At 38.7% G+C, this 11,764-nt stretch overlaps 1 protein-coding gene across 1 annotated transcript in view; it reads right to left on the reverse strand.

The window, feature by feature from the left end:
* Nucleotides 1-8,231, reverse strand: part of gsap (gamma-secretase activating protein) — a 36,756-nt gene extending 28,525 nt beyond the window's left edge. The window contains exons 1-17 of the mRNA XM_067581332.1: nt 7,833-8,231; nt 6,469-6,539; nt 5,577-5,633; nt 5,360-5,429; nt 5,064-5,111; nt 4,833-4,921; nt 4,434-4,503; nt 4,204-4,253; nt 3,757-3,867; nt 3,124-3,180; nt 2,928-2,974; nt 2,582-2,667; nt 2,049-2,126; nt 1,853-1,939; nt 1,524-1,616; nt 1,177-1,345; nt 600-690 (exon numbers count right to left, since the gene is read on the reverse strand). Coding sequence (XP_067437433.1) covers nt 600-690; nt 1,177-1,345; nt 1,524-1,616; nt 1,853-1,939; nt 2,049-2,126; nt 2,582-2,667; nt 2,928-2,974; nt 3,124-3,180; nt 3,757-3,867; nt 4,204-4,253; nt 4,434-4,503; nt 4,833-4,921; nt 5,064-5,111; nt 5,360-5,429; nt 5,577-5,633; nt 6,469-6,539; nt 7,833-7,920 — 1,362 coding nt within the window. The 5' untranslated portion in view covers nt 7,921-8,231. The remainder of the gene's footprint in view (nt 1-599; nt 691-1,176; nt 1,346-1,523; nt 1,617-1,852; nt 1,940-2,048; nt 2,127-2,581; nt 2,668-2,927; nt 2,975-3,123; nt 3,181-3,756; nt 3,868-4,203; nt 4,254-4,433; nt 4,504-4,832; nt 4,922-5,063; nt 5,112-5,359; nt 5,430-5,576; nt 5,634-6,468; nt 6,540-7,832) is intronic.
* Nucleotides 8,232-11,764: the final 3,533 nt, after the last annotated feature.

An 11,764-nucleotide genomic window follows, 5' to 3' on the forward strand; every position in this document is an offset into this window, starting at 1 on the left:
GAGCAGTCTGCCTTAACAAAATATCTGTCCTTTTCTTTTTGTCTTTGTTTGATCTGTCCAATTGTCGTCTCTTTTCTCCTGTTTTATTAGTGTCCTGTCTTTTCTTTTTTTTGTCTTCTTCCCTCCATCTGCTCAGTGCCATCTCAAGGTTGACACCTACTGCATTTACAAGGAAGTGCAGAAAGGCTGTCATCTATCTTTATCTATTCACTTCTTCTTAGCTGTACATCCATTTTCCTACAGGAAAGTACCTAACAAATTGCTGCATTTTCCACTTTTTTCCGTCTTTATCTTTCCCTTGTTTCTTGTTTCAGTCTCTGCCTTCCACAAGGAGAACTTACTGATCTTGAGAGTTTGTGTGTGGGACATTGATAACAACTTATTGATTTTATGCTCTACGAAAAAATAATGATATATTGCTGTATATAAATGCAAAACTGGATCAAAGAGTATGTTCTGTGGGTCAAGATAGTGTCTTATGTCTATTTGGGGGGGAAAAAACTCAGGCTAAACTTTGACACAAGAACTCCCATTAAATGTGCTTTAAATGTCAAAATCTCTGCCTCCTACATCTATTCCTGCCTCCATCTGTATTGTACCTTCAGCTCCAGGTTTGGGTCATTTCCCATGTAAACCAGCAGGCAGTGAAGGGCGGCCAGGCGCTGAGGGTCAGCCTTACTGCTGGGACACCTTGTGGGGTGGATGTGACATACAGCAAATTTACTTTTATACAACATAAGCATACACAAACAAAGAGACACAGAGGTAGAAGGGCATGTAGAGAACCAACAGTCAGTGGTTGTACTGTGCTGTATGCGCCCTTTCTACCAATGAATAATGCTTTACAAATTAAAAATGAATGAACAGATCAGACATTATTCGCTAGAAAAATTTGAGAAAAGAATCACGGATGCATTTCATTTGAGCAGATTGGTACAATCCAAAGACTTCACTGGCAAGTATTCAGGTTAAAGTTGTTAAAATTATTCCCAAACGACTTGCAGGTGTACGCACTCAAAAATAACTTTTCAAAAAATAACCTTTCCTTTCCACTTGTCAGCTTTCTGCCTACCTATAATCCCCCATGCTATGTATATAAATACGACCCAAATAATAAGCCCTATATACACAGGTGCTTTATTTCCACATGGTGAAAAAGTTATAAATCATGCTCACCTAGAGGGTGTGTCTGATCGCAGTATCTGCAGCAAGTAGGCAGGGCTAAGCTCAGCAGTGTGGATCTTCCCACCGGCCAGGTCCAACAGAGCAGTGCTGGACTCCTCCTCTGCATGCAACACTGTGATGTTTACTGACTGAGACTGCAGGCCCAAGTCCACATCATAACCTTGAGGTTGAGACAGACAGACAGGGAATAAGACAAGGAAATGAAACCAAAACCCACGAAAGCTGTACGTTTGTACAGATCGTGTGTCAGGAAAAAAGGAGAACAGGATGTATTGTAGCTGAAAAGCAATGTAAACAAACAGCTTTATAGCCATCAGTCATCTTAGACATAACCTTACCAGAGAGAAAGAGGGAGTGACAGAGAATCTCCTGCTGCCTGGTGTTGATACAGTGGAGAAAATAACCCTGCAGATATACCACGATGTAGTAACCTACATACAAAAATAACACAGTGTCACTGTCAGGGTGTATGTTGATATGCTGTATGCACATCAGACATTTATTAGACTGAATGAGGAAACACAATCTCATTTGTATTTGTGTGTCTGTGTTTCTGTTTTGAATGCAAAAGCAGGAAATTGCATGTTTGGCAGTCCAACGTGCAAACCCACACACTTGCTTGAATTCATAAGCATGCTGATATGTGTGTGTATGTGGGTGCTATGACCTATGGGGATGAAGAGCGGATGGAGATGCATGGCTTTCTGTGGTGACTCGTCACTGCCCAAAGTTACTCTGAAAGTCTTGCTGCAGTCTGTAGAAAGTAAGGAAATCAAAGATTTGTCACCATGTGCAACACATTTAGGTACTATATATATATATAGCAGTTTGAATAGACAGCAGTAGGTAGCGCACACACACACCTTTGTGAACTAAAACCACGCTGTAGATCAGTTCCTGTTTGTCATTAAGAGGTTGGCTGTAGCAAACACACATGCTCCCTAAAAACAAACCACAAGACAGAGCAGCTGTGATGTCAAGATATCAAAAAAATCCATGGATATATTAAAAAAATTGTTGAATTATTGAGAATTTGTATTTAATTCTGAAATTACAGATTCAATCAACACCTTAATTAATCAATTAAATTACAGTATCATTCTAAAAATGACACACCCCTTGTATTATGGTGATGAATTACAATATGCCTATAGCCATGATTTTTAAAGGCTGATTCCTCATTAAGCACTGGTTTGTGTTATATAATAAGATATTATGTTGCATCATTGCATACAGCAGATTATAATATAGTTTGTGAACCACGAGGGACTTACTTTCTTGTTTTCATAAAGAGAAATAAAAAACAAACAAACATAGAGAATTAGGGAAACTGAAATGTCAGTTTGTTTATATCCATTTTGTGTGAGACAATATATACAGTATATATTTGTGTTACCTATTCTGTTGGTGAACACTTCCATCCTTACAAACTCCTTCTCTGGACTCTCGATGTGATAATGGTCAAAACCCAGATTTACAAACCTGTTTGCCACACACACACACATCACAATAAGAAATGTTACTGTGGAGGATATTTATACATATTTGTACATAGGAACATACTATCAGAATGTTTGGGGAATTTTCAAACAAAGAAATACTTGTTTACAGGGATTCACTTCTTTTTTTTTTTTGATTTGCAGGTACATTTCGACAACGCACAAAGAAATGCAGAATACAAAATGAATTGCCTGCTGAGACGACTAATTTCTGTTTTTATACTATATTAGTAGTTGCCTTACTTGACTGTGCGGAAAGGATTAGCAGGCAGCTCTAATGGGAGCTCCAACTGTAACATAAAACAACATAAGTTATTGTCAGGTGTAAGCACAAATAACCATATATAGTGAATAAAATGCAACAATGCAACATTTTATTATGAGACTGTGTGCAAAAGACTGATAATTTCTCAAACTGTAGGGCATAGGGATGACTTACCATAGTTTCACAGTTGCGGTTGGGGTAAAACTGAACACATCGCAGCAGGAACTTGTCCTGAGAAAAACGTGTGATATGCATTTTGTATTATTCTGCATATCCTGCCTTGAGAAAATTAGTTTTGTGCTATTGAGTTATAGAGCTTATACCTCTGAACTGCTCATCCCCTATTCCACCTGCAGAGCCCTTACATCTGCTGACAAATCACTTCTCTCCAGTCCACACACCCAATTAAAAACCAATGGTGATCGAGCAGCATTTTCAATGGCTGGCCCTAAATTATGGAATAGTTTGCCACTAACAATTAGACCTTTCCTCTCTATTGATATCTTTAAAACCCATCTAAAGACCCATCTCTAGCCTCTTAATTGTCATCTTGAAGACATGCCTGGCTTTTATTTGTTTGTATTTTATTGGTCGTTTGTGCAATGCTGTTTGTGTTCAATATATCACCATATCCTATGCTTTTATTAATTTACTTATATCCTCTTATTTATGTCTGTGTATTTGCTGTTTTTAAATGCACTCTATAGATAAATTGACTTGACTTGACTGTAGCTGTCTTTGCATGAATAAATGTAAGTCAATGCGATGTCTTCACAAGTATAATGATACAAGTCTCTCGTGTGTTACCTTGTGTGTGAGATAGTAGAGTCTTTGTGTGTGACCGTCCCACTGGACCCAGCAGAGGTCTTCTACTATTCTCTCTACTGTTTTGGACAAACGCTCAGGATTCGCCATCACCTGGTTCACACAAACACATTCATATTCAGCTTTGTAGAGGCACTGAATTCTGTATGTAAAACTCCCCAGGAGGATAACAGTATAGTTTATGGCTTGAGAACGAGGTCGAACCAATATATTCTTTTCGTTGGGTTATGTAAATATATTCCAACTATTTTACTTATTAATTACTAGATATGTGCACTCTGGCAGAGGATTTATACATCCAGAAAACTGCACAAATCCTCTATGCAATTTATATTTTAGCTGAGGCCACAGACGCTTCCTTCAAAAAGGAAAAAGAACAGGAATAGAGAGCTAAAGCCAGCAATGCGGTGAATGTAGAGTCCAGCTTACCACTCTATAACCTTCCTGTCTGGTCAGTAGAACGTGGTACAGATCCACATCTGAAACACACACACACATAACTGCATAACTGTAATCACAGTACATCTGGTAAACCACTATAGCGGTCGAAAATGAGTAAGAAATGTTGTTTTGTTCTCTACAAATGCAAGGATTTGTTCTCTTTTGTAATGGATGAAAGAAAGATCGCCTTTACAGATAAACATAACACACAGACTCACATCCATCTTCAGTCAGCAGCAGCAGGTGGCTCTCCAGCACTGATCTCCTGTCAGGTTCTGAATGGAGGAACTGCACAGAGAAACGCAAGCTGGTGTCTAAATGAGTGGTTTATAACAATACCCAGATGGAGAATTTGCTGATTTTTATATTTTAATGCAATGATCAAACATTCTTGGCAGATCTTTACATTTGTGGCTTGGCAATATGGCGAGCAACAAACAGTAAATAGTACTTCAGTCATAGCCACAGTGGTTTAATACCATATACAGACCAGTTGACTTTCAGCACAATAAACACACTGTAAGCTCTGATGCTCCATAATTGCAACGTCAGCTCGTGGTTGCAGTAAAAACCTGCATGACAGTGGCCAAGACAACACACACCTACACACACCTTACCTGCACTTTGACCCTGCAGTCCACTGCCTTAAGGACTTTAGTGTTATTGATAGGATAGATCTCAATCAGGAGGGTTAGACACTTGGATACTGCAAAGACAGGCAGGGTTGAAGAAGAAATTAAATATAACCAGAGAGATGAAAAATGCAATGCTTCAAGTATCTGAAACAATTTATGTTATAGTATGTAAATGAAATAGAGAGAAAGAGAGCTTGTGTAAATGTGTGTTACTTGGTTTGAGGTGTGCCTCTTTGCTGGTATTTTGTGCCAAACTGACAGCTGAAAGGGAAAAAGCAAAGGCAAGGTGTCATGTGACTTAATTTTCACAGACACTAAACTGATAACATTCAATCAGTGTTTCTTTAACTATGATTTGAACCAGTGAACTGCTTTCTAGACACATGAAAATGTTGTTAATTCATCTCTGAGTCTTACTTAATTGCCTCAGTTTGGGTCATGAACACAGCATTGTTACTGTAACAACGTCTGTTGCTGTTAATGATTATCTGTGCATTACAAAGGCTCACCTAACAGTGTCTCCTCCTTGTTCAGCGAACAGCTGCTGACACACACCTGCTCGTCAAACGTGTACAGGAGCTGTTGGAGAGAACACACACGGCCGCACAGGGACGGGTGTGCTGAGGTAAAACTGTGCACAAAACAAACACCAGCGCGCGCACACACACACACACATGCGAAAAAAGAATCTGCAGTATTGAAGGGAAGGTGACACACACACGATACCTTGTTCTGCTTGGTGTTTGAGTCATATTTCCCAATTCTGGTGGTCCCAGTTGCTCCCTATTAGAATAGAAAAGCACAGAATCCTTTAGTTAGGTCATTAAGTCAAACTACAGAGATGGATAACCCTAATCTGTCACAATCAAGTAGACCTACTTTCCCACTGGGGTCTTCCACCACACTGATATGTGTGGAACGTCATGCTTGACCTCTTCATTACTCTGGCTGACCTTGCCTATTATTCCTGACTTGGCCTGCCTCACTTCAAACCAGTGATTCAACACTCTTTTTAGTTCAAAAGATTTAAAAGAAAAAGTGTATTCTGAAACCCAAGGCACAGGCAGGCATGCATAAAACTGTGAACCCAGCACTAAAAAAAAGAGATTATGTTCTCTTTGCAGGGTGCACAGTGTCTTTAACCTCCTAAACCCACAGGCTCTTTGGCGGGTGTATCATTAAAAATGTATGCTGTGCAGAGAGGCACGATTTAACACACAGAACTTAATTTCACATTCTTGTAAGGATCCCAAGGTTTCGAAAAATACCAAATATGTCAAACAGAATTACAGAGAAATCTGTATAAAAGAGCATAGAATTTTCTGTTTGATGGTGTCCATTTGATGATGAATGGTGCAGACGTATCAATGGCATCTGGGAATATTTTGAATTTCTCACTCACTATACTTTGTATAAAGGACTAAAAATAAGTAGAATAGTACAGAGTAATAAAATACACAACACGTATATGCATAGACAAAGTTACACTGAACATATGCAAACTCAAGGTACATTATAATGGTGAAATTACAAACATGATGATGTTTAATTATATGCACATGACATGGTGGTGACATGTGAGCATAAGTGACATGCGGTGTATTTAGTATGGATTTACCTTCCAGGAGTAAAGAATGCCCCCATCTTTCTCAATGTTCAGGATACGAGCGTCCACTGCTCCAGAGTATTCTGCAGACACAGCATCATTATTATGAATCCATACAGCTTATCACAACTACAGTAAACAACAGTGTGCCCTAACAAAAAATGGTTTTAGTATCCCTGTCAACACTCATGTTGAACATGACAAGTGTGATACTAAAAGAGTATATAGTGTTTTCTCACTGTACAATAAGATGTTATTACATGCAAAAAGTGTCCACTCAAGAAGCTGCTTTATGGTTTAACACATAATGATATGTCTGACGCATTGCGGAGCTACATAATCACAACTTTCAACACATTTTTATTGTATATATGTGTATTCTGTGACAGTTTATAGTGAAAATTAGGGATGCACGAATCTGACTTTTTCAGTCCCGATACCTGGGGTTTGCATATTGGCCGATACTGAGTACCGATCCGATACCAGCGTTTAATTCATGCGCTGTATGCCTCACTGTGTGTAAGAGCCTGGGTTCATTCTTTTATGTGTAAGGCAACATCAGGCTTGACTTAAACATTGATTTCCTAACTTTGTAAAACAAAATGTAACAAATAAATACATAGATATAAATTTACTAACTTGTTATTTATTAAAATAATGGTATCTGATACCAGATCGGCCCATTGTCACCGATACCTGATCCAGCTATCTGAGTCAGTATCGACCAATGTAAATATCTGTATCAGTCCATCTCCAGTGAAAGAGTGTTTACTGCATCTTTACTGTAAACTAATGTTTAGTAGTTGCATGGTATTTGGAAGACTTGCCATGATATTTGATCCTTCAAGAAATAAGCAGTCTGTCTTTTCAGTCTTATGTTCAACAGTAACTGGTACTGAGGTTATAAATATTTTGACAGGAAGTTAGATGAGCACGGAAATTATGTATATTTAGGAGTTTTCTCTCCTTGGTTTAGATCTATCTTTAGGACGTCAATGTAGTCATGCAATCTGTTTCAAAGTTCATGGCTTTCTTTATGTGGCTACAATATTTAGAAAGGCAAGTGAAAGGTGAGTAGCGCCGTCTGGTGATCAATATGTAAACACCTTCATATCACTGTAGGAATTCAGATTTTCCTACTTACTAGCTAAAGTTCAGCTCGGAAATTCATTTTTTAAGGACTATTATGCAGTTTCATGCACACCACACACATGTGTAATACAGATAAATGCACTAAACGCACAGATAGATTCTGTAATAACGATGAAGGGCTGAACCTGATAGTGTTAGCTAGCACTGTGTGCTATATATTAGTCAAAGCTATTCGTTAGCAATAAGAAACACTGAAAAAATGCTGCTGACCGTGAACGCCTCACCTTTCACCCTGCAGACCGACGCCTCCTTCCTGAGGATATCACACACCACATCTCTGTGCAGGTCAAACTGAGGCTTTAACTTCAACATGTGTAACTTACAGCTCAGTCTGCACCTTTTTAGATTCAGCAGCTGTTAAAAAAAACTTCCAAGTGTATTGTTTCCTTGAGAGGAGGCAGCACCTTGCAGCTGATGTCTCTTCAGGCTTGACATCATGTGACCGAAACTCTTCACATGTTACTTTTGGGCATTTGTATAAGTGAAACCAGTAGAGCAGCCACCAGCCACATATCCAAATTAACCATCTTCCTCTTGACTTCACAAAGTTACTTTTATTGACATGCGGAAATGTCACGTTGTCCCGCAGTTATTGTAGCTCCTCCCTCCTCCGGGATTTAACAGCCGACAGATTCGCTACCATAGGCCGAGGAGAGGATCACTCCAGCGGGGTGGAATCTCTCACCCTCCCGCCGAAGGAGTGCGCCATCCTCACTCAGCCAGGCACTTCACAATGGAGTGTCATAGTTCATATATCACACCTTTTTTTCATACAGTAGGTCCCCCTGGTTGGTATCAGGCAGATAACTATCAGCTGCTGAAAAATTTGTTGAATTAGAAGCCTTTAATATTTAGTTTAAACTTTTTATGTATAATGGAAATGTGCGACAAGTTTAAAGATCCCCTCCAGACATGTTTTAAGATATGCAAAAATACTCTGATTGGAATAATAATTTGTGCGTAATATTTCTTCCCCCAAAAAGTTCAATGTTAAAATCCTTAAAATGACATCTAGTCCTTCTCTCTCATTAAAAACTTAAGAATCTATGAATATGTAAATATTTTTCATTTCAAAAGTTGAACTGCTGGACACAAGATGTCTCCTACTTCACTGAAATCAGTTCTCAGTCTAGCCTGGGCATATGTGCACTAGAGGTTTCAAGTTTCCACATCACACTTGCTTAAGTATTGGACCATGATTGACTTCAAACCTACTTGTGATGTCACAAATCGTGCGCCTAGGTACACATCTCAAAATGAGATTTAAGGTGAGCTCAGAGAAACTTTTCCTCTTGATGATTGTTCCATTGTTTCAGTAATTTTTCATTTAAAACCCCAAATAATGTTAGGTTTTGCTGCTTAGATTCTGGGAAACTGTTTCTTTCCATAGACTAAACTATTAACTGATTAATTGAGAAAATAACCAAAAGATGAATTTAAAAAATAATTGTTAATTGCAGCCCTATAGTGCATATAGAAGATTATGAAAATCCATTAATGTAGTGCAAGTTTAGTAGCATGCAGAGTTTATTTTCTTGGTTCCAGTCAGCTACTTCAGTGACACCTGCAGGAACTTCTAAAATACACTGATCTCCGTCTCTACAGTAGGAAAAGGGGAATAAAAGAGGAACAACTCTAGACAACATACCACTGACAAAAACTACAGAAATTTCCAGAGCTGCTAGACATTCATCATCTATTTGTTTAAAAAAAATGTGGAGAGCTCTCTTGATTGTGAAGAAATGACTCAATTAAAATTCATCTCAATCAATCTCATCAAAATAACCAATTTGGAATATCACTGAAACCACACAATGTTTCTGTGGATACTAAACTTGATGCTATCACATGTTATAACCATATCAGTTTCCTTCCAGTTCAGTAAAAACTGTACGTGTCATGACATTTGTGTTCCCTCCAGGAAACAACTGAGTAGGAGTGCCACTTCCTCTTTGCTCGTTTTTATTGCCGTAATACTGTACGCAGTAATGGTTTGATCAAGACAGGCTTCTAAATCTATCTGTTGAGCTCCAACAGCAACATTTTGTCATAAAACAACACACATATTACAATATACACACACATTCATGCAACATCCCAAATTTAGCAAATTATCAAGGAACAGATTAGCAAAAAGAAATGATGTCTGACTGTTTTAAGGGTGTTAAAATGGACACGGTCAGTGTGTGAATTGGCACATTGAGCAGTTATAGCATCTTACAGAAATACACATTTTTCTGATACCACTTCACAAATAAGGCTAAGGCTAAGTAAACATTTTTAAAAGTTATTAATAAAGACTTCTCTGACAGTTTAAACCATTTATTAATGAATAACTCTTGAAATCTTGTCTTAGGAGGAGTCTTAGGCAATGCAGACCATGCTCCATCAACACCTATAGTAAGTTCTTAAATAACAAGACACTGTTAACATATGCTTGTCGAGAGGCAGTGCACCACCAATGAGCCTCTTATGTGCCATTTTTGATGTTGTAGCAGCATTTAATGACCCACACTGCCCCTGTCTGTTGAGCCTGAGAGCTGCACATAAAGGAGCTGTTCACTATGCATCACTTCTGAGAGGATATTGAAGCAAAGAGCTCCCACTCTGACCCTACTTCCTCATGATATCATAAACTGGATAGATAGATATAGTCTCCATTGTCCCACAGGAAATTTGTTTTCACAGCCTGTTCATATTCCACACAGAAACATACAGATAGCCACACCGCAAACATACTGATACACATAACATTCATCACCCCGCCTGTATCCTAACACGTATACATATCCGCATAGACACTCACAGATGACTCTGGATCTATACACTGTGGCAGTGAGGTAGTTTGTTCAGTGCTACTATGGCAGAAAGGACAAAACTTCTGCCAAAGCAAGCTCTTCTTCATTTTAGAGCCCTGTATCTACGGCCTGATGGCATTAGTGTGGGGTGTGGGTTGAGGGTGTCATCAGTGTCATTCGCTATTGTGATTGCAAGGTGTGTGATTGCTCTGTAGCTCATGTCTGAGAGATTGGGGTGTAGGGGAGTGGGTGATTTTGGAGGCAGCATATGTGAGATCCTGGTAAGCTGATATGTTGATCAAAGCTGTGGATGGAGGTGGGGTTCAGTCCAGTTAGGGGTTGTGTTTGACGTGTTAATGAACGGTTATTTTCATTTAGTCCACGTTCAGTTGGAGATAGTTGTCAGTGCACCACTTTGTGACATGAGAAATGTAGTGTTAATAGGCTGTGATGGAGTTGTCATTGAGTAGTCCCAGTATAGCAGTGTCGTCAGAGTATTTGTAGCATGCGGTGATGGGTGAAGGGCTGATGCAGTCATTTGTGTAGAGGGTGTAAAGGACGGGGCTGAGGACACAGCCCTGAGGGGCTCTGGTGATGACGGTTGATGATGTAACTGTGCCTATTCTTACAGCCTGTGATCTGTTGCTGAGGACGTTGTGGACCCAGTAGATGAGGAGTGGCGGGATCTTGAGGTGGTGGAGTTTCTTTATCATCTGGTGGCATTGAATGCATCTGTGACTACATATTATAGTTATATATATTTAAAGGTGCTGCAGCCGTTTTTTTTAAACACCAAATAGGTCCTTAAATCTTTATGTGTGTTCATTGGCTGGCTGCCTTTTTAGTCATTTTCCCTGTCATAAACTAATTCAACCGTTTGCCTGATGGCACACAGGTACAGACTGCCAGTCCAACAGTGTCATTACATTGCAGTAATAAATGTCTCACAATGGACATGATGATAAGCTTATATGGCTGCTTAGTGTTGTACCAATCACTATTTCATGTATGATATGTCATTCTTGGTGGGCCTTGCACTTTAAATAATCACCAAAACATTTACACTTGCTACACTAAGTTTATCTACAAAAAATATGTTTGTGAATATTTAATCTAAAACAATATTCACAAATATTATCTCCTATAAATTATAGAAACACTTGGAATTGTGACAAATCCATTAGGGATGAAGAAAATTCAAGAAAATGTGTCAAAAAACATGCAGATATTTTACATATCATTATACTATATAGTATTAGCCTATATATAAATATATTTTACTATATTATTATATCATACATTATTATACCGATGTATGCATTTAAGTATCCAATTTGACAATGTCAGAAGTCATATGA

The sequence above is a fragment of the Thunnus thynnus genome, chromosome 23, assembly GCF_963924715.1.
Source record: "Thunnus thynnus chromosome 23, fThuThy2.1, whole genome shotgun sequence".
In the NCBI taxonomy this organism is placed as follows: domain Eukaryota; kingdom Metazoa; phylum Chordata; class Actinopteri; order Scombriformes; family Scombridae; genus Thunnus; species Thunnus thynnus.